This window comes from Lepidochelys kempii, chromosome 6 (assembly GCF_965140265.1).
Source record: "Lepidochelys kempii isolate rLepKem1 chromosome 6, rLepKem1.hap2, whole genome shotgun sequence".
Classification (NCBI taxonomy): domain Eukaryota; kingdom Metazoa; phylum Chordata; order Testudines; family Cheloniidae; genus Lepidochelys; species Lepidochelys kempii.
The window spans coordinates 103,567,441-103,589,573 of NC_133261.1; the positions used below are offsets into that span (position 1 = coordinate 103,567,441).

At 44.8% G+C, this 22,133-nt stretch overlaps 1 protein-coding gene across 2 annotated transcripts in view; it reads right to left on the minus strand.

The window, feature by feature from the left end:
• Positions 1-22,133, minus strand: part of FBLN5 (fibulin 5) — a 58,146-nt gene that overhangs the window by 18,120 nt on the left and 17,893 nt on the right. For both annotated transcript variants that reach the window (XM_073350701.1, XM_073350702.1), the window contains exon 4: positions 5,304-5,426. In XM_073350701.1, the coding sequence (XP_073206802.1) occupies positions 5,304-5,426 (123 nt within the window). The remainder of the gene's footprint in view (positions 1-5,303; positions 5,427-22,133) is intronic.

The following is a 22,133-nucleotide window of genomic DNA, read 5'->3' on the forward strand; positions in this document are numbered from 1 at the left end:
CTCTAGTGACAGCCCAAGCCTTGTAGTGACAGCAGATGGGAAAGATGATCTTGGAAGACGTTCCCTATATGAGTGCTTCCTGTAAACAAGGCCATGGGTGAATAGTTTACTGGAATAGCAACTCATTCTTCTCTCACTCTCTCTCTCTTTTGTTTTTTTTGTTTGAGCTGGAAAGTACTGCTGTGTTTGGAAAAACTATAATTATATAAAAGTCTGTGGTGATCTGGAAAAATAACAACTCAGTTTGATGAAAGCTTAACAGACTTGCACTTGGAGAACCAGACCTGAGCTTCCTCAAAACTGCATCCCTAAGACACTCCGGTGCAATATTAAATGATAACATCCAGCCAGTGAAACACTACGACATACACAGAAAACCAGTCAAACAAACACTTCCTTGAGTGAGGGGATGATTCTTGGCTGAATGTCCAGTGGTGCTGAGAACCTGCAACTTTCATGGAGTTCAGTGCAAATTGCTGGTGCTGACCACCTCTGAAAATCAGGCCATATGTTTCCAGCAACTTTTGAAAGCTGCATTTTCTGAATTTGATTTTCTAGGTTGACTCTTGCTCCCCTTACTCACAAGGCTATAACCACTGGGCCTGAGTCTTCTCTCTGCCATACCAGTTCCATGCTGGTGCAACTCCTTTGATGTGAATGGAGCTCCACTGGCATAAGCCAATCAGACTTGTTGTCTTCCATCTATTTACTAGGGTGAGTAAGGAAAGCAGGATTTGCTCTTTATGGTGTCAGGTATATCAGAAGTGTCTCCAGAAGCTCCAACACATGCGAAAATCAGAATACAGATAGTTTCAGTTTTGTCTCGGTCACACACAAATGTACAAATAGCAGTTCGTCGTTTGTCATTTATCATGTACTTTTTGTCATAATATAGGCATTCTCTGACGTCTTACTTCAAATTGGTTATGTTCCCGGTTTGGATTTTAAAGAAGAAATTTGGTGTTAAAGACTATTTCATCCAATGGAATATTTGAATAGTTTGAATATTGAGGTGATTTTATATTACCACGAAGAATGGACCACACTGGGTAGCTGCTAGCTAGCTATATCCAGTTTATCATGTTTAAGTTTTGGGGTTTGTGTGGCAATTTTGTCAAAGAAATGGCTGAGGAAGCTAAGTTAAACAGGACAAAAGTAATGGAAATATGTTTAAAAGGGGCATTGATTTTCACCTTTAATAGATTTATTTTCTGTTTTAGTCCAATGCCAAGATGACCCACATACTAGTGACAGGTGTGTCATACAAACATCGGCATAGATAGGTTAAGCCCTAATCCTGCAAAGTTTTAGTTGCGTTCTCAACTTTAAGCATGTCAGTACGTCTGTTCTCCTTAGTGGCACCACTCACAGCACTGAAAACATAGTGCATGCTGTGACCAAGTTCCTGCTCTATCTCGGTGGGTCTTGCGCTTATTGGCGGATTTGCTCGCCTCGGAGCTTCACGCCAACCCTCAGTTTGGCCGTTTTCGTGAACCCACGGTCCAGGTCGACTCCTCCTGTGTCTGACAAGGAGTTGGGAGGTTTAGGAGGACCTGGGCCTGCCCTCTACTCCAGGTTCCAGCCCAGGGCCCTGTGGAATGCAGCTGTCTAGAGTGCCTCCTGGAACAGCTGTGCGACAGCTACAATTCCCTGGGCTACTTCCCCATGGCCTCCTCCCAACACCTTCTTTGTCCTCACCATGGGACCTTCCTCCTGGTGTCTGATAATGCTTGTACACCTCAGTCCTCCAACAGTCCACGTTCTCACTCTCAGCTCCTAGCGCCTCTTGCTCAGTGCCAAAATCTTAGCAACCGGTTCCCTCCTCACCCCATGAGGGGGTTGCGGCCCACCCCCGCCCCCTGGACTTCTGCCTCATCTACCCCCCTCCCCTGTCCCCTGACTGCCCCCAGAACCGGGCCAGAGGGTCTCGTGGGCCACTGTAGTGGGTTCCCACCCCATCCCTAAGAGCCAGAGGGACCTGCTGGGGCGAGGTGGGGAGTCCCGGCAGTGCTTACCTGGGGCAGCTCCCGGGAAGCATCCAGCAGGTCCCTCTGGCTCCTAGGGGCGGGGGAGCGGCCGCTTCCCCCACTGATCACATTGAAAGTGGCGCCTTAGGCGCCGACTCCCTGGGTGCTCCAGGGCTGGAGCCCCCACGGGAAAAATTTGGTGGGTGCAGAGCACCCACTGGTAGCTCCCCGCCCCGTGCCCGGCCCCAGCTCACCTCACCTCTGCACTGCCTCCTCCCCTGAACGTACCGCCCTGCTCTGCTTCTCCTCCACCGCCTCCCCCAGCTTCCCGCAAATCAGCTGTTCGCGTGGGAAGCCAAGGAGGGTTGAGACGCAGGCGGCGGCTTCGTGCTCAGGCCCAGGGAGGCGGAGGCGGAGCAGAGGTGAGCTGGGGTGGGGAGTGGTTCCCCTGCACGGCGCCCCCCCCAGGTTACCAGCTGTGGCACGGGCGGCTCTCCTCATGCCCCCCTGCCCTAGCTCACCTCCGTCTCCCTGGGCCTGAGCGCGAAGCTGCCGCCTGCTTCTCAGCCCTCCCAGGCTTCCTGCGCAAACAGCTGAGTCGTGGGAAGCCGGGGGGGCGGAGAAGCAGAGCAGGGCAGCGCATTCAGGGGAGGAGGCGGAGTGGAGGTGAAGTGAGCTGGAGCCGGGCGGGGAGCTGCTGGTGGGTGCTGAGCACCCTTTTTTTTCCCCCGTGGGTGCTACAGCCCCGGAGCACCCACAGAGTTGGCACCTAAGGTGCCACTTTTGGCCAGTGGTTAAATTTAGAAGCCCTTTTAGAACTAGTTCTCCCTCGCAGGACAACCGGTTCTAAAAGGGCTTCTAAATTTAACAACCGGTTCTAATGAACCCGTGCGAACCAGCTCCAGCTCACCACTGCTCTTGCTCCCAGCTCCTAACACACACACCACAAACTGAAGTGAGCTCCTTTTTAAACCCAGGTGCCCTGATTAGCCTGCCTTAATTGATTCTAGCAGCTTCTTGATTGGCTGCAGGTGTTCCAATCAGCCTGTCTGTCTTAATTGTTTCCAGAAGGTTCCTGATTGTTCTGGAACCTTCCCTGTTACCTTACCCAGGGAAAAGGGACCTACTTAACCTGGGGCTAATATATCTGCCTTCTATCACTCTCCTGTAGCCATCTGGCCCGACCCTGTCACAATGCTTAAGTCCTTGCAGGATCAGGACCTACAACTGTAAAATCTCCAAGACAAGGACTTTGTTTTTGCAGGAACCTTTTTTCCTGACTGGCCCCTCTTGGCACCACTGTGTAACTACTGTGCTGGCACTTACTGGCTAAATGTTAAATAGCACCACCAACCACAACTTGGTTAGACAGATGTGCTGTTCTTACTAGCAGTGAAGAAATGTACCAACAGAGACTGCCTTCGTAAACTCAACCCAGCCCTCCAAATATGTTTAAATTATCTTTTTTTTTTTTGTCATGTGCCCACTGGAAATGGATTCTCCAGGGCCTGTGGAAAAGTACAGAAAACCGAGAAGACTCTTTCTGACATTTTTGGAAAAATGCAGAGGAGTTTTTTCAGCACAGCTTTTCTTGTTACATCCCTGCATTGCTTTGTAGTGATCTTCCCCACCCTTACTCACAGTTACCTAAATCAACCATTGAGATGTTACTGTCTCTTTAAAATAGCATAAACAGATATTCTTGGGCAACCTCAGCTCAGCAGGGCAGTCACTGTGGGTCTCTAATACTTACACCAAGCATCAAAGTGCTTGAATTCTGACTCAGGGCCAAATCCTGGTTCTTGCACATAGCTCATGTACTTGGGTTGTGCACAGGGGAACTACATGGGGATTGTTACATGACAGGGCATGGTGCAGAACACCCACACAACCCCATGCACAAGAATCCATAATATCACAGATCACTCACTAGCCCCAACTCCCCACCTCAAGAGGCAGGCTGAGGAGTCACACAGAAAGCATATAGGCTTCCTGAATGGCCTATCTGTGACATCTTCTATCCCAGGAGGCAGAATGACTCAATTTCCACTGAAAATAGGATTTTCTGTGGCCCTTACTAAACCAGAGAATTTAGCACTCTGTCTTCTGTTTCCCAGGTCTCTAGGAGAATAGGAGTTACAGGAACCTGCACTAGAATTAAAGGCGCAGGGGACTTGCTAACTTCATACCACCCCCAGGTGAGTTACACAACAGCTTTTAGCAGCAGTTAAAAAAGCAGCCATGCAATCCCTCATTCCAATTGCTAGACAGGAGGAGGAGGAGATGAGAAATAAATTCCAAGGAAAATTCCAAGGACAAATTCCAAGGAAAATGAGCCGGGAAATCCCATTCTCCTTCCAGCTGAGGTGGTATGACACTGAAGTCCCATTATGGAGAACAGGTGAGCAAACAGCCTGTGCTGAGAGGGGGAAAAAAGCAGGGAGAGAGTGTAACGAGAACATTAAAAACACATTCAGTCATGTCTCTGACTTAGATAACTTGGCCTAAAATTAAAGCCCATGTCAGTGCCTGTGACTACTGATTGAGGGGAGTGGGTGGGGCGTGGGGGAAGTGGTGGAGTTTGCACCTTTGCTGTTGCTGCTGTTTGATAGGGTTTGGTTTTTCACATTGCAGGGCATTGCAGACACTGAGAGATTAATTGACTCTCTGCAGCTGACAGAGAGAAGAGCTCTGAATCTGCTGAAACAGCACTGGTTTCAGACTCACATGTTTGCTTATGTCCAAGATTTTCCAGTGGGTTCACTGCTCTGTTTCTTGATGTTATTATTACTGAGCTCCTGCTCTCTAGTAATGTAAGCACCTTAGATCAGGATTGTGACCAGGTGAAAAGGACATGTGTTGCTGGTGTGTCATATTTTTGTGAACTAGAATATACAAAAGGGGCTGCTTTCATAGTGCAAGTCAGTAACATGGATGCCAGTCATATGGCATTGCCATTTTGTTCCATGTGGGAGTCTTTTGCCAAGAATACTATTGGCACTTAACAAATGAGAAAGATGTTAGCTTTCCACATAGGCCAAGGGTGAGCTCTGTATTTGACAAAGACTCTCAGTGATGTCAGTTCACCTCTGTACCACCATGCACACATCAGAATCCTAATTGTCCAAAATGATGGAAAATTTTTACACAGAAGAAATATTAAAATTATGGAATTTGGAAGACCCATGTTAACAATCCAACTTTAATTATCATCAAAACATTGGGGAGACAGAAAGAGACTATAATCATGACTAAAATGAATTGGATTCATCAAATGGACACTGATTTTCCAGAATCACTCTAGAGAATGTATATCAACACTCCAGAAGAACATACCTAAACACTGGCCTTCTAAGAGCCAATAGCCCTCAGTGCAGGAGCAGGTGTATCCTCCTTCAGTGTTTATGCAGATCTGGGTGGGGTTACACTGGTGTGACTCGGAAGCACATTCATCAATATCTGAAATATAGAAATGTACCAACAAAGCTTTATATAATTATTAAAACAAATGCTGAGTTTATTTTAATTGTATGCACACTTGAAATATATCAGAGGATGAATCTGAGAAGAAATCAAAGGAAGTTGGACTAGATGGAGTGATTTCGAACATACTCAGTGTTTGAGGCATTGCATAGAAATTCATAGAAAACTCCAAGTTGCAAGGTGCGGGAGTCAGTGGGGAAGGTACTCTACACCTCTCAGAAGGTACTCAGATCCCTGCAGGATCAATCCCACAAAAGTGATTGTTTCCTAGAGCTGATCAAAAAAGTGGAATTTCCATCCCACAGGAAATTTTCGGTGGCTCCGTTGCGAAGATTAATATCAACCTACCCAAAACAAAACATTTCATTTCAATTTCCCTGATTTCTTGTTGAAAATTTCAGTGAAACCCTATTTTCCAAGAGGAAGAAGAGTTCAGTGTATGCTCCAAATCTTCTCTCTCACCAACAGAAGTTGGTCCAATAAAAGGTATTACACTTTACTCACTTGTCTTTCTAATAGGAAAATGTGTCACTCAAAAAACATTAACCAGCCTTATTATTTTCAATGCATTTGGCATTTTATTACCACCTTCTTTGGGGGTTTTTTTGTTTGCAAATAACACTTTGATATTCATATAAACTGGGATACTGTAACCTAATTGATTAAAAAATTGCATCACTGGAGCCCTCAAGTTGCCACCATCACCTTGGTTGCCGGTGTTGTCACATGTTGCTCCCCCATCCATTCACTGCGATGCCTCAACGCTTTGAGAATTCCAGCAGATCATAGAAAACGAATGTGTCCACATCCACTGGGACCTTAACAACGTCCCTCACCACCACTTGAAGTCCCAAAGCCCTTTTGGACCCATGTGTTTAACCTTCATCAATGCAATTTCAACTCTGAAGCTTGGAAAGTCAAATGGAGTTCACAAAAAGTTACAAACACTTTGTGAAAGACCCAGTGCAGAAGATCCCTGGCTTTGATTTCCTGTGAAGCTCATAGGCAACCCTAAACTGCATCCGCACAAACCATGGCAGATGCAGATACTTGCTGCACAAATGGAAAATTAAAGTCTCTCCAGTGTGTAACTGTGGTCACCCAGAACAGACCATGGAACATATAACAATTCAATGCCCGATTCACAGATATGAAGGAGGCATCAGTGTGATACCCTCCGCTAATCTTGACACAATTATCTGGCTTACCCATCTGAATGTAAAATTATAGTTGTTGCTCTACATCTACATCAGCCATACAAAGAAGAAGATTGATTAACACTGCCTTTCAGTCATAAGTTCAATTTGAACCCCTCCTTGTCTGATATCTTTCCCAATGTTTTTGGCATTGCTTTTGGCTCTAGAGATCAGAAATGGAATAGTCAGATGATAAATGGTGACATTCTTTCAGCCAACTTAGATATCTATGTTTTATTGATGATTTTAAAATTATTCTTGATTCCATCATACTGTGTGCTGGCCTTTGTTGAGTTATCATGGCATCATATTGATGCTACTCCCTCAAACCCTCCCTTGATGTTTTGTTAACCCCAACTTTGTAGTGTCATGACTGAAATCTGCGTGTAAGCCGTGGATCACATCTGTGCATCTATCTTGTGAGGCATCTAGTGCACTCTGGATGTTGTAAAAGAACAATAGCAATAGAATTACTGAGCCACGCAGACTCAGTGTATTTAATGTATACTTATATAAATTGTACACTTTCCGCACCCGTCATGTGTTATTTGTCTTTGTATATTGAGAACCCTTGATGGTAGGGATTGTATATTCTTCTGCATGTAGACAGCACATTGTGGGTATCAGCCAAATACAGATAACAGATAATTATGGTAATGTGTTTTTCATCAAAATGCTTTCTGTTTTTTACTTACACTTTTTATTTTAAGAGCAGGAACATGGGACCCTACCAGCCATGACTGCTGTGCCCACAGTAAGTTCTTGGTGGGGCTTGGCCCTGCGCCTCACAAAAGGCTGCATTCAGGCCATGCCCTCATTCCATGCTCACAACTTCCAGTGCCATTAATGGCAGAGGCACAGTGTGATCGAAAATGAGGGCAGGAGCAGGATCTCAAGGTATTATGTGGTGCAAATAGTGTTTGAAGAGTATTGACCTTCCTTCACTGTTTTCTCTTCATTCTTTATGCACAGTAGCTCCCCTTCCTCTCTAAACTCAGGTACTTGAAGCGGGTATAAGACTTGCCTTCACCTAAAGCAGTGGGCTGCTCTGAGATCAGCTCTGCTTTATGTGTTGGCCTTGTGAGGAGATTGCTAAAGAGTTACATGGAATGAACCTACTTCTAGAAATGAAGGCATCACTGCTGTTGTCTCCACTACCTACTGGGAAGAGTCCTTAGCTTACTTTCAAACCATTGTCTTCCGCCATGGTAGAGAAGATAATTCAACCTCTATTTCCATTTGAAAGCAAAATTTGGACAGCGAGGGCTACCAGCAATGCTTCTGCCACCTTAGGAAAACTGGCCAATTTCCACTTCTACAAATGTGCAGTCACCCACCCAAATCATTTTGCTGCCCCTTATATTTTGCTACCCATGGGGGTCACCTGATTGACTTGCACAGTAAGACTAGCCTTGCACACAGAAGGCAGGTATGAACTGTATGGGGCAGCAACATAATGGGCCATGGAAATTGTAAGCATAATGGGCAGCTTCTTAGCCCTGGACCAGGCCTTAATGTAAACATTCAATCTTTACGTTCCACCTCACTGGCTGGTTTCCTCCACCGACGATTCACATTTAAAACTTTGAAAGCCCCAGTCAGGGGAATAAAATAAATATTATTGGGCAAGTCGCCTTCTCAGTTCAAATATATAGAGTAATTCCAGTATAATATGTAATGCTCATGTCTGCCAGCATGTATTTACATGGTGTTGGCTTGTTAAGTGATGGATGACAGTTATACCCTGGGAAAAATATCTGCCCAGGCATTCAGTAACCTTTGCCTATATCCTTGAAAGAAGATGGGGCAGGGAGATGGCGGGTGCAGAGGGACTGGCAACACTGCACCAGCTGACACCTGCTTCCTGTTAGCACAGGGGCACATGCAGTGAGAACTCCACATCATCTGTCAGATTGGTGCTCTGATAAAGATGAAATTAAACAGTTAGTAGGAAAAAAGCAAACCAACCGGGGCAAAAACTACCTATAAAACATAGTGACCCATAGACAGGTTGCCCACACTGAATACATTGGACCTAAAATACCTGCAGGAAAAATACATTCAACCACGCCAAGGACATTCTTTGGCATCCTTTGGTACAGTGGAAAATTAAAAGTAAAAGTAATATAACTGTAGTGCATTCTGTAAAAATCACTTCCTTTTCTGGTTGGAGAGCATGTTATTTCTATCCCATTCTCAATACAAGGGTAAATGGCTAGGTGCGTGCTCCCCGGGCTTTTTCCTGGCATCTCTGCACATCATGATGACTATAGAAGCAATAATATCTAACACTTTGCTAGTGATTTTCCTTTCAAGATACTTTATAAAGTGTGACTTAATTAAAGGGGAGATGGTGAGTTTTGTGGTTAAGCCACTGGACTGGGCCTGGAGGACACGGACTTAATACTCTGCTTTAGTGCAATCCCCTTGTTATCTTGGTCAATTTATTTAGGCCCCATCCTGAAAGGTAATTGGGCATCTAATGTGCATTTATTTCAATGGACGTTAGATGCCTAAATACCTGTGAGGCTCTGGGCCTGAATCTCTCTGGGCTTCACTTCCCATTTGTAAAGTGAAGCTAATAATATTTCCTGTCTCTCACAACTTGTCTCTCTTGTTCGTTTACTGCGAGCTCTTTAGGGCAGGAATTCTCCCTCCACCCCCGTTCAGCACCTGTGCACAATGAGATTTGCTTTTGAATGGCCCCTCTAAGTGATACTGGAATACTGATTATACTGCTAGTCCTCACGGAGCCCTCTTAGATGGGTCAACATTACTACCCCCATTTTACAAATGGAAAAAGTGAGGCTGAGAAGTTGAAGGATCGCACAAACGGAACTGGGATCAGGACTCAGAAGTTCCGTGCTCTCAGTCCTTTCGCTTAGACCACACACTCTCTCTCACGTGTCTCAAAAAATGCAGGAGCTGATTTCCTACGATATGGTAAACGGCAATACAAGTGATGCATCAGACTGCAGGATCGAATGGTACATGAGAATCCACAGCTATTATGTGTCAAGTTCCCCTATAAAAGTTCAACCAAGTTCAAATGCTTTACCAGTGCAACGATTGCTTCTTCTATGCGACACACAGTATTTATATCCCACCCACCTGGAATACCGGAGTCCAAGTCTCTGAGCCAAATCAGGCAGCGCAGGGATTTGAAAACAGGTCTCACATTTCAGGCCAGTGCCCTATCCACCAGGATTTGAGTGGGGTGAGTGCCTCTCTGGTTTTTCACAAGAAAGGACTGACCTGGCTTAGGTGCCTGACTCTAGGAGACTCTGACCAGAGACAGGTGCCTCCCTCCAGCCTGTCACCCAGATCAATGGGAGTTAGGTGTCTAAGTCCCTTTGTGGATCTGGACCTTAAATCCTAACTCAGTCCTCTGCATTTTACTCCTGGATCAGCTTAGGCAGCTCTCTGCTCAATGTGTGCTGGCTCCTGAGAATCCCTTTCTTAGGCACCTAACTCTCCCCATGCATTGTCTAGGGGAGTTTGGGCACATAACTCAAGGCCATGGATTACACTGGGCAGCAAAGTCTCTGAAGAGTTAGGTAATGAGACACTGAGCGTTGCAGTGTCTAAGTCCCCTTTGTGAATCGAGCTCCGGGCTGCTGTGGATACTAGAAATTAACAACATTATAATATAATGAATAAAATGTTGTATTCACTTCCATAATTCAAATGAACATTAACTCTCTGGGTTTTTATTAAAAAAAGGAATGCATGCAAACACGTAAAAACATAAAAAAAAGAGTAAATATAAAAAGGAAAACATAGCAATCAAACAAGAAGCTGCTATCATCCCTCCCTAGTGATGCTACTCATCAACAGAATGCATGATGATTATTTTATGGTCTCAGATGCACAAAGAACACAGGATTGGGTCTAAGATCACTTGTAACATCAATATAACAAGACATCACAGCACAGAGAGAAAACCCCCCAATAAAAGCGTCAGGGAGAATAGGATAATGTCAGTTAAGCATTATAGAAAATCAATGTAGCCCATATTAAATGGATTAAAAACTAGTTAACTGATAGATCTCAAAAGTAATTGTAAATGGTGAATCATCAGCCAGTGGGAGTGTTTCTTGTGGGGCCCTTCACAGCTCTGTTCTCGGCTCAGTGTTACTTAACAATTTTATCAATGATCCAGAAGAAAATATAAAATCACTGGAGAAGGCCAATGACACAAATTGGTGTAGTAGTAATAATGGTCGGGCGAGGTCAGTTATACAGACTGCTTGGTAAGGTGAGCTAATCGGAACCACCCGGGTTAACACAGATATATGCAAGGTCATACATCTAGGAACAAAGAACCCACGTCATTCCCACAAGATGGGAGACCATATCCTGGAATGCAATGACACTGGAAAGAGTAATGGTAGACAACCATCTGAACAAGAGCTCCCAGTAAAATGCTATAGGTAAGAGGGTGAATGTGATCCTTGGATGCTGCTGGGGAATATCAAGTTAGGATTAGCAGGGTGGGATTATCTCTGTATATAATATTAGCGAGGCCATTACTGGAATACTGTGTCCAATTCTGGTATCAATACTTCAAAAAAGAAGTTGAAAAATTGAAAAGGGTTGAGAAAAGAGCAGAGGTGAAAGTAAGCCGGTACACCCCGGTACAGCGTACCGGTAAGAGCCGGTGCGCCGTACCGGGACCGGCTTTCCCAGAGGGCAATTTAAAGCCCTAGGGTAGTGGCAGCAGTGGCGGGGCTGCAGCGCGGATGTAAAGGGCCCCGGAGCTCCAGCCCCTGCTACCCCCCCCCGGCCCTTTAAATCCCTGCCGTCGCTACCCCAGGGCTCGGGCAGCAGGGCTCAGGCGAGGATTTAAAGGGCCCCAGAGCTCCAACTGCTGCTAACTCTGCAGTGCCCTTTAAATCCCCGCCTGAGCCCTGCTGCCCGAGCCCTGGGGTAGTGGCGGCGGGGATTTAAAGGGCCGGGATGGTAGCGGGGGCTGGAGCTCCGGGGCCCTTTAAGTCCCCACTGCAGCTGCCACTACCCTAGGGCTCGGGCAGCAGGACTCAGGCAGGGATTAAAGGGCCCCGGGGCAGTAGCAGTGGCTGGAGCTTTGGGGCCCTTTAAATCCCCGCCAGAGCCCCACCGCTACTACCCCAGGGCTCAGGCAGCAGGGCTCAGGCGGGGATTTAAAGGGCGCCAGGGGGGTAGCAGAGGCTGGAGCTCTTGGGCCCTTTATATCCCCACCTGAGCCCTGCTGCCCGAGCCCTGGGGTAGCGGCAGCAGGGATTTAAAGGGCCGGATTTAAAGGGCCTGGGGCTCTGCTGTAGTAGTGGCCCCGGGGCCCTTTAAATCCCCGATGGAGCCTGGCCGCCGCTACCCCAGGGCTCGCACAGCAGGGCTCAGGCAGGGATTTAAAGGGCTCGGGGCTCCAGCAGCTGCTACCACAGCGGAGCCCCAGGCCCTTTAAAGCTCTGCCAGAGCCCAGAGCCCCGGGGTAGCGGTGGCAGCCGGGAGCCCCCAGGGCTCCTCAGTGATTTAAAGGGCCCAGGGCTCCGCTGCAGTAGCGGCAGCTGGAGCCCTGGGCCCTTTAAATCGCCCCCGAGCCCCGGCGTTCCCAGCTGCCTCTGCAGTTGGTAGCTCGGGAGTGATTTAAAGGGCCCCGGGCTCCCAGCCACCACTACCGCAGCTGGAGCCCTGGCCCTTTAAATCAAGATTTAAAGGCCTGGGGATTTAAGGCCCTGCCTCTGCCAGGTAAGGCCACGCCTCTTCTGGTTGAGGCCACTCCCCCTGCTCAGGACTCTGGCATACCGGTAAGTCCTCTAACTTACTTTCACCCCTGGAAAAGAAGCACAAGAATAATCTGACAGCTGGAAAGCACGCCTTACAGTGAGAGACTTCAGATCGCCACCTATTTCCTTTATCCAAAAAAAATTAAGAGGAGACTTGATCACAGTCTACAAGTACCTGTGCAGGGAAGAGGTTTCTGATAGAAGATGGCTCTTCAATCTGTTAGAAAAAGGCATAGAGAGATCCAATGGCTAGAAGCTGAAGCTAGACGAATTCAGAATAGAAATAAGGTGAAAATTTCTAACACTGAGGCTCATTAACCATCAGAACAACTTAGCTAGGTGGATTCTCCATTGCTTGAAATTTTAAAGTCAAGACAGACTATCTTTGTAATAGATCTGCTATAGCTCAGTTACAAACCATGGGTTTGATGTAGAAATTATTGGTGAGGTTCTACAGCTTGTGCAATGCAGGAGGTTAGACTAGATTATTGTAATGGTCCCTTCTGATTTAAAATTAATGAATCAATTACCATCAATTAATGACTCAGTTACCACCGTTATCTACCTAGGTACCCAGGAGCCCCATCACCATAATATCTGAGCTCCACTGGAAGATTCAGAAATAGACATAACAATTACCCTCTCTTTCTTCCTTTTCCAGCCTAGAAAACTTTGAAAATCAGAAAATGCTGATAATATTGTTATTCTGGAAGATGTTAATGGCTGCCCTTAATCCTAGACCTGGTTAAAGCCAATGGATATTCTAAACACCCTTCTTTCCGGCAGAAGGGAAGGAGCAACAAAGCCCCTTAATGGAAAGAGGTAGCTGAAGACAATAGAAGCTACTGCCATAGGCAATTCGCTGCATGGGAAATCCTGAGCAGGGTTAAGTCATGTAGTCTGAGGGGATATCCCTGGAACTAGTTACAAACGCAGGACCTAAGGAATTGTTTTAGCAAGTGTTGTATGTGTGTGAGAAAATTAGAGAGCAGGAGAGGCCGTTATGAGAGCGGCACTGAAACGGAACAGTGATATGGAGAGATTTGGAGAAGATCCTCATTTCGTATCATACAGCAATGGGATAATATCAATGCCCTTTTACTAGCAGTATGTCCCAAGACACTGAAATAATTAATATTGTGGTTGTCTGTGCAACTTTGGATTCCAACTGCAACCTCTTTCAGCTTCCATTGCAGATGCAATAGAAACGCTTGTTCAGTAAATAACTTCACAGCGGCTGGGAGTATTCTATCCAAACACGCATCTGGCTCCCATCGCTGCAGTATTCAGTACAGACCTAGGAGTCCTGGGGAGATATACTTATAGAAGTGTCATACATTAAAACACAAAATTTACATGGTATTTATTCAGCTGAATAAATACAATTTGCTGCTGCTGAAGATGCTGCTGTTGTTTGTTCTATGGCATTCAGGGAAACAGGACTTTGTGCACATTCTTTGTAAATGAACAAGGCTGTTCCCAAGAAACACCTGCTAATGGAAACAGCTTGTTAAGGCCCTGACTATTGCCTAAATTGCTCAGGTCAACGGGACAACAATATCAACAATTTTTAATGAAAACTTCTGGTTCTGAGAGAGGGCCAATTTTGGAAGAAAAAAATATTTTCACACAAAAAACGATTAGCTCCTCTGCTGATCAGTTTGTTTTAGGGAGAGAAAGCGTGAGTGTGTGTGTGACTGGGTGTGGCCCAGTCATCCAAGTGGGGATGTCTTGTGTAGCGGTGGATGTATGTTCTAGAGAAGACAAGTGCAGTCTGACTTTTCCTTCTTCAGTGGTTCTCAAACTTTTGTACTGGTGACCCCTTTCACATAGCAAACCTCTGACTGCAACCCCCCTTATACATTCAAAACACATTTTTATATATTTAACACCATTATAAATGCTGGAGGCAAAGCAGGGTTTGGGATGGAGGCTGACAGCTCGTGACCCCCCATGTAATAACCTTGCAACCCCCTGAGAGGTCCCAACGCCCAGTTTGAAAACTCCTGTCTAGATGTTTTGGTTCAGGGATGTCTTATTTTCTTCTCTTCCCCGCCCACTCCCTACCATTAAACCAACATAGCCACGGTAGCTTACCCAGGTTCTAGGGAAGCATCTTCCAGTGATCTTGCAACAAGTTGAGGAACTGCAGGTTCCCAGCATCATTTCCCACCTCCCTAACTAATGGAGCTGGTTTGGTAATTTAAAACACTGGCAGCTCACTTTTAGAACGATAAATAGAATGAATGTCTTCTTATTGTTTATAGGAATAATCGCAAGCCAGGACTAAACAGCCGAGCTCTGGGACATGGGTATTGGTTCCAAGATTATTTGGAACAAAGCTCTTTCCCTAAATGTCTCCACCATTCCTTTTTTGGACACTGAGAAAATAATTTCCTTGGTAGTAGATTTTTACACAGTGAAATCACATGTTTTCTCAGAAGGTTTTTTTCTCATGATAATTACATTTGATAAGAAAGGGGAAAATAACAATGCCACATTCCTAAAGTGCAGACTGAAGCCAACTTCAAACTGCTGCTGTGTGGGGTCAGTGCTATTTTCTAAGGACAGCCAGCCCAGCTGAGATTGGAAACTATCCAAGACCAACTCCCTGTACACCTGTTTAATTGCAAATTTCAGTGTCTGAGAACTGGCCCTTGACTGTTGAACTCATTTTAGCTCTGCATCCCATTTACATTATAGCAACAGTTGATTGCTAGGGCTAAAGCAGTTTTATATATAGATGGTCAGCCTGAGTTTGGTCACTGAATATTGGTAATCATTCATGTGTAGCACTGCTCCTACTGGCTAATATAAGAACTGCTTGACTGTGTGTCATAGGCTCAATATCTCTGACAGCTAATGGAGAGTCTCCTTTAGCTAGCACCCTTTCAGCTCTGAAGAAATAATGATGATAATAAGCAGTAGCTCAACTGGTAGGAGGCTGTGCTTTCACAGTGGCGTTCTAGCCCTGCGGCTGGTGTTACGTATATTACAATGGTGCTTGGAGGTCCCAACCAGGATGGGGCCCATTGCGTACAAATGCACAACAAGCGGCAGTCCTTGCCCACCAAAAAAGCTCACACTTGTGCAGTTCTGTGTCACCACAGATTTGTTATAACAAGGTAGGAAATTATTTGAAACCCAGGTTATCCGGGAAGATTTTTGTCTAAATAAGAGAGTATGTAATAAACTGGCTAGAGTGCAGGCATGCCATTAGTCTGGAGTAGATGGAATCTGAATACCGTCTCTCTGTGTTACAGGGATTGGACTTTAGCTCAAGTGCTAGTGGCCTAGTTTTGGAGCACAAGAATCTTACTTATTTCCCTGCTCTCCCTGTGAAGTTCTGAGTAGCCACAATGTGACAGAACAGTAGGGAGCAGGATGTCCTGTGGGGGTGGGGACCATTTATTATAATATTCAGTGTACCAATCCCATTAAATGAATTAGCAGAAAATTTGCATCTCCATATTTTCATCTTCATCACCAACAAATTGTATTTATCCAGCTGAATAAATACATCAATTTTGTGTCATAATATATGACACTTACATAAGAATATCACTACAGGACTCCAAGGTCCGTACTGAATACTTCAGCGATGGGAGCCAGATGCGTGCTTGGATAGAATACTCCCAGCTGCTGTGAAGTTATTTACTGAACGACAGTTTCTATTGCATCAGCAATGGTAGCCGAAAGAGGTTGCAGCTGGAATCCAAAATTGCACAGACAACCACAATATTAATTATTTCAGTGTCTTGGGACATACTGCTAGCAAAAGGGCATTGATATTATCCCATTGCTGTATGGTAAGAAATGTGGGTCTGGATACAAAGAAAAACCAACCCATATAGAAAAGTCCTATAGAACTCTATAGAAAAATGTTAGCTTTTCTATAGCTTTTAATTATAGCTTTACTATTGAATTCTATAGGATGGTTTTCAAAGAACCTATGGAAACCTCTGTTAAATATATAGGCTGTTAGAGTAACATGTATAAAACCCTTTTATATTTCCATAGAATCCTACTGACAATCACCTATTGAAATCTATAAGACTTTTCCATTAGGGACTAGGACATGAGGAAACTGGGGGGGGGGGGGGGGAGGAGGGAATGGAACAGAATTGCTATTACTGCTCTCAAGCTCAGGGAGCCTGGAGGAATCACTAGCACAAACCGCTCAGCCAGCTGATTTAGCCAATTGGTGGTCAGTTTACATTTCCTGTAAGGAGTGAACTTCTTGACCGTACTTTTAACTGAATCATTAAGAGCTCCTTTTCCAAGAGTTCCTTTGGCAGATGAAAGATGATAGAGGCTGTTGATAGATCACAATAGCCAGTGAAAAGGGAAGTAAACATGTTTTTAAGTATAGTTTATGAGAAGAAGCCAACCCAAAGGAGACATTAAACAGAAATTAAGGTACTAAAGAAAACAGATGTGTGCAAATATCCAGTTGCAACTAATGATCATGGTATATTTCACCCTGGTGGACCCTGCCACTGAAATGCAGCCACTTCTGGGATGAAATGTGCCAGCTGTTTTAAACATTGTGCAGGAATAGTACCTAGCCATTTAGCTGGATATTGAATGAGTGAGTCCATTAAAAATGCAAGAGAAATTTCGGGTATGCAGCATGTAATTACCCACATTAGAAATTCATTCTGGATGTTGAGGCTACTGTCCCAGAAAGTGCCATGGGGTCTTTAATGTTCACAAGAGATCAGGACCTCAGGTACAGATGCAAACTACAGGGGCCACTGTAATGCTGGAAGTTCTCTCTAACACAGTGGTCCTCAAATTGTGGGGTCACCCCCTCCAGGGAGCACAAAGGAATGTTTGGGGGGGCATGGTAAGGTACAGGCCAGCCTCCACAGGGGGCAGGGAGGAAGCGCCATCCAGACCCACTGTGCTCCCAAGCTCTGCTCTGGTTCCACCCACACCCCCAGACTTAGCCTTGGCCTCTGGACGCAGCTGTGCTCCCGGACATGGGTCCCACTCCCGGCCAAGGCCACAGCCCCACATCTGAAGCCCAGCTCCAGCTCTGTTCCCAGTCCTGGCTCTGGCCCTGGCCCCCGCTTCTGGGGGTGGGGCATGGACAGATTCCATTACAGGTAAGGGGTGGGGGCACGACAGAAAAAGTTTTAGGATCACAGCTCTAACACCATGCTGAAAATTGGCTGTGTGATACCTAATCATGAACTTACTTCTCCCAATACTTTGGGGTTTTAGCTGGAGATATCCCATTCAAGGATTGAGTAGATCCAAAGTTGTGTAGTTATGAGATGTAAAGGGGTCCCAGCCCAAGGTGCTTTGGCTGTAGATAGCTTCACCACCCCCCTGCTCTGTGCAAGCTACCTTCATCTACGCTGAAGGTTGCAATGTTTTGTCTTCCTTTGGCAATCTGATACCTCTTGCCCTGAACCCAGCTGACAAAACCTCCATCCATCAGTGAGCATTTCGCAGTGTTCTGATGAGTTCTGAAAGGAATAAATAGCAGGCAAGTCTTTCAGGAAAGAAGGAAAATAATATAGCAGCACCCACTATGTTTGCAGGGAGGAAGGTGAGACATCTCACTTCTGGCTGGGAAGCAGCAGTTCAAATTGTCTGCAGTGCTAGCCAGTTCTAGGTGGCCTAGTGATCAGATTCTTCTGGACTGAAGTTTGATCTTCAGCCTCCACCACTAATGCTCCAGGCCTGCAGGCACTGGGAGTTTTTACAGGAGCGGTGCCCTCATTCTTGGAAAGAGTGAGCCTTGCATATCCCTCTGCAGCAGCGCCCCCTGCCAGCTGCTTTAGGAGCAGTCTTGCTGGGCTCCTAAAAGAAGGTTGTCCACTCCTGCTTGGTTGGAAGATTCTGATGCTTGGGCTTGTGGAAGTTAAGGACGTATCAGGGGAGAACATTATTTTTCAAATTTCATTTGATTTTGAGTTTGGCCATGTGCCGACGGGCTTTACAACAATACTAAAAGCACCACAAACCAAGGTAATTCTTGTCTAAACATTGTGGCCTTTTGGTTCATTTGTAAGCAAAGAACTGGTACTGGACAGAAGCCAACAGAGGAAGAAAAATCCTTGAGAATTATTCTCTGAAAATACTGGCTTCAGGCTCAGACAGCTGTGTCCTCATTACTGCTAATTGAAAAGAGCTATGCGTGTTGAGCAACATTCTCCTCTAACTCTGCACACAACAAGAACCTATTGATTTGGTTCTGCAATGGTGATAGTCGGAAAATCCCTACAATCCCAACTCAGACCAGTTCTCATCTAAGATCAGATTTAGCACGTATTGGTTTAAAGTCACTGAGCCACATGTGCTTGGAATTCCTAGCCACAGTCTACCAAAAAGTGCTGCTGGCCAAACAGGATCTAAACCTTCCCAAATAAATGAAAACTGAATGTATATGGAGTTTTTAAGCTTGTTTTAGTTTGTTGCAATGAGGATGTGCAGAGCTGATTATACCCTGCTTCCCCAATCTCAGAATAGGGGTAGGGTGGAAAAGAGACATTTCGTTTCAGTTGTTTTCCCCCCTCTACTGAACTCTCTTTAAACGGGTACATTCAAACAAAAACCCTCAAGACTTTTGGACTCGCAAGAACTGGGAGATGCTCCAAGCCTCCAGCGGCAAAGAGAGGGTACATATTACACCAACTTCCAAGGCTGCTTCCTTCTTACCCAACAGCCAGCCAGGTACAACACAGTGGTGCTAAGGAGGCTGCCAAGTTTTGCATGGTAACGGAGCTCCTGTCAGGGGCGCTGGAACAATTTTTGTAGTGGGGGTGCTGAGAGCTGTTGAACCAAACTGTAAACCCTGTACATGAGGGAAACTAGGTTAAGCCAGGGGGTGCGGCCGCACTCCTCACCCCTCTATAGTTCTAGCACCTATGGCTCCTGTCAGTGCAAAGAGGTAGGGGACAGGGTTCAAAGTGCAGCCAATGAAATGACTGCCTAATGAAGCTTCACTTAGGTCAGTTTGGACCAGCTTAATATCCCACAACACAAATGACTCAAAAAAGAGAGTCAGATCCTCTTCCCCTGTTCTGGTTCAGGTGTAAAATGAATCTGTTGAACACGAGGGCCTTGGTGATCCTCTCGCTCAGTATAAATCAGAAATTACTTCACTGAAGACGACATAGCTCTGCTGCTGGTAAGCCAGCATAAGCAAAAGGAGACTCAAGCCCTTCATTTCAGGTTATTGTTAATACTTCACTTTCCTGTGTCACCATCTATCTGGCAACAGTTTAGAAACAGGAAGTGACAGTGAAGTAGGAAAGTGCATTCTCCATTTTACAGATCAGGAATCTGAGGCACATATGGGTTAAATGATTTGCCCAAGGTCACACAGGAAGTCTGTGTCAGAGACAGAGAGACTCCAACTCTCCAGACTCCCCTTACTGTGCTTTAAACACTGCACCAATACATTGACTTTTCACCTTCAGAAACTAGAGGTCAAAGCTGATCAATTGCAAAGCTTTATTCCTAGCAAACTAAAAAAAAAAAAAAAAAAGGTAATTTTGATTCATCTACTCATCCAAGCCTGAGTACATTTATTTTTATTTTAAAAATTCCTTTACATTTGCATGCAGATTAGGTGCCATCTTTGTGACCAATGTGGCTCCTCGGTATCACATACTTTGGGCAGCTCCTATGTAATTTATTGTTAAAGGTAAATATTTAGCAGGATTGGGGCCCCATTATGCTGTGTTCTGTAAAAATAATGATCAAGAACAAGTTCAATGGGCAAAATACAAGACAGAAACCTGAGCATTCAAGTGCTGACCTATCAAGCCACTCAGGCATGTGAATAACTTTAATAGAGGTGATTGAAAAGTGGGAAATTTTTTTCCCCCAAGAATGTTTATGAAAAGTGCCCCAAATTTAGAAATTTCCAACCAGCTCTAAATATTCAGCACACAAATGAGTCAATGAGGCTACTCACGTGCTTAAATGTGTTAATGTATTTTGCTAGATTGGGGCCTCATGTCCTAATTCTACAACTTCTCCTTGTACATTAAAAATTGGTACTTCAACCCAATTCTTTTTACATAAGTAGGTGATGGGGTGCTTAGAACACAGAAAACCTTACACAACGCAAGTGTAAGAAATTACTATGGCAGACATTTGTTTCCATTCTGATGTGGAACAAAAAGTCAATATACCAACATTTTTTGCGGAACCAAGAGTCTGAAAAATGTTGATTCTGGAACGTCCACGTTCTATTTCAGATCAGTTCAACATTTATCTCTACAATTTGTAGTTCGGTGGCCTCTAGCCCACATTCTCTTCTATTGGCTGGGCTCCCCAGCTGGACTACATCTCCCATGATGCAGTTCAGCCAGAGGGGCAGCATGGTGCATCATAGGATATATAGTTCAGCCAGGGAGCCTGGCCCCTGTGGGAGTATGGGAGCATAAGGCACATGACTGCAGCTAAGACGACTCAGGTTAATGTCAAACTGACCCAAGCCAAAATGTTTCAATTAGACAAGAGGAAATGTTTTGACTCAAGCTGACCTGAAACAAAACATTTAGATTTTCCTGCAGAAAATTTCAATTCTGCAGAAAATACATTTTCAGTTAAAAGGACTTGACAGACAATTCCTGACCAGCTCAAGTTTGGAGGTACTTGTTGACTAGACCATTTAGTGTTATTTCTGGAGCAAACTATTTTTCTGGCTCTCCCCCAGGCAGGCTGGAATTCCATACTCGCACATGTTCCATCATTATATGGGCCTGCCGTTGTCAAAACCAAACTGCATTTTCCCTTTGTCTTAGCATTTTGTTTATTAACCTCTTAGAGCTACAAGGGCTTTTGTCATAGTTATTCATGTAAAAAAGCCACCACATGCTGGGAATGCAACATCTTCAGTACAAAACAGTTCCTAGTAATTCCTTTAACACAGACACATTTCAATATTTTTAGTTCATCTTCAGTTATACTGTGCAGATAACACTAACCTCAAAGTCCAACTACACTTCAGAGGAATAAATGGATCAATGACAGACCTGAGAAATCTTATTTTATTTTAATGTTTTAACCGACTGTGTCTATTATTGGTTTGGGTGATAGATGGGGAAATTGTCTATACCGGGTTTCTAATTCAACCAATGGAAATGTAGGTATGTGCATGTTTACATTTGTTTACCTGTAACTGTCCCTTTGAATCACAAATAAATGGCTGTAAAATACCTTTTCTTTTTGCGTGTGGGATTGATTAGTTGGAATAGTTTGTTTTATGCAGAGAACACTCTGTAGATGAAAGCTATTATCCATTCAAATAGATTGATTATGCATGTACACAGAGTATACTGTGAAACTTTTGACACTATACAAAAATCAGTTATAATGGATCGTGAAAGATCCGTTACTCTAACGAATCCGTCCTATTCAGCAGCAATACTTAGGGATGGTCCACACTACTGAGTTAGCTCAGCTTAACTACATCACTCAGGTCTGTGAAAAATGTCACACCCTGTATGATGTAGTTAATCTGACCTAAACACTGCTAGGTCAACACAGAGGTTCTCAAACTTATTTGATTGTGCCCCCCTCCTTTGTGTCTGTAGTGGTTTTTTGATAACATGATAGCTAAGACACAATAGCCGACATGTTTTGAAACCTTAGCTCCACTGAAATCAATGGCAAAACTTCCATTGCACTTCAATGGGGCCAGGATTTCACCCATAGTGTAGACAGGGCAGTTTGCCAATTTAACACCTTTTAGC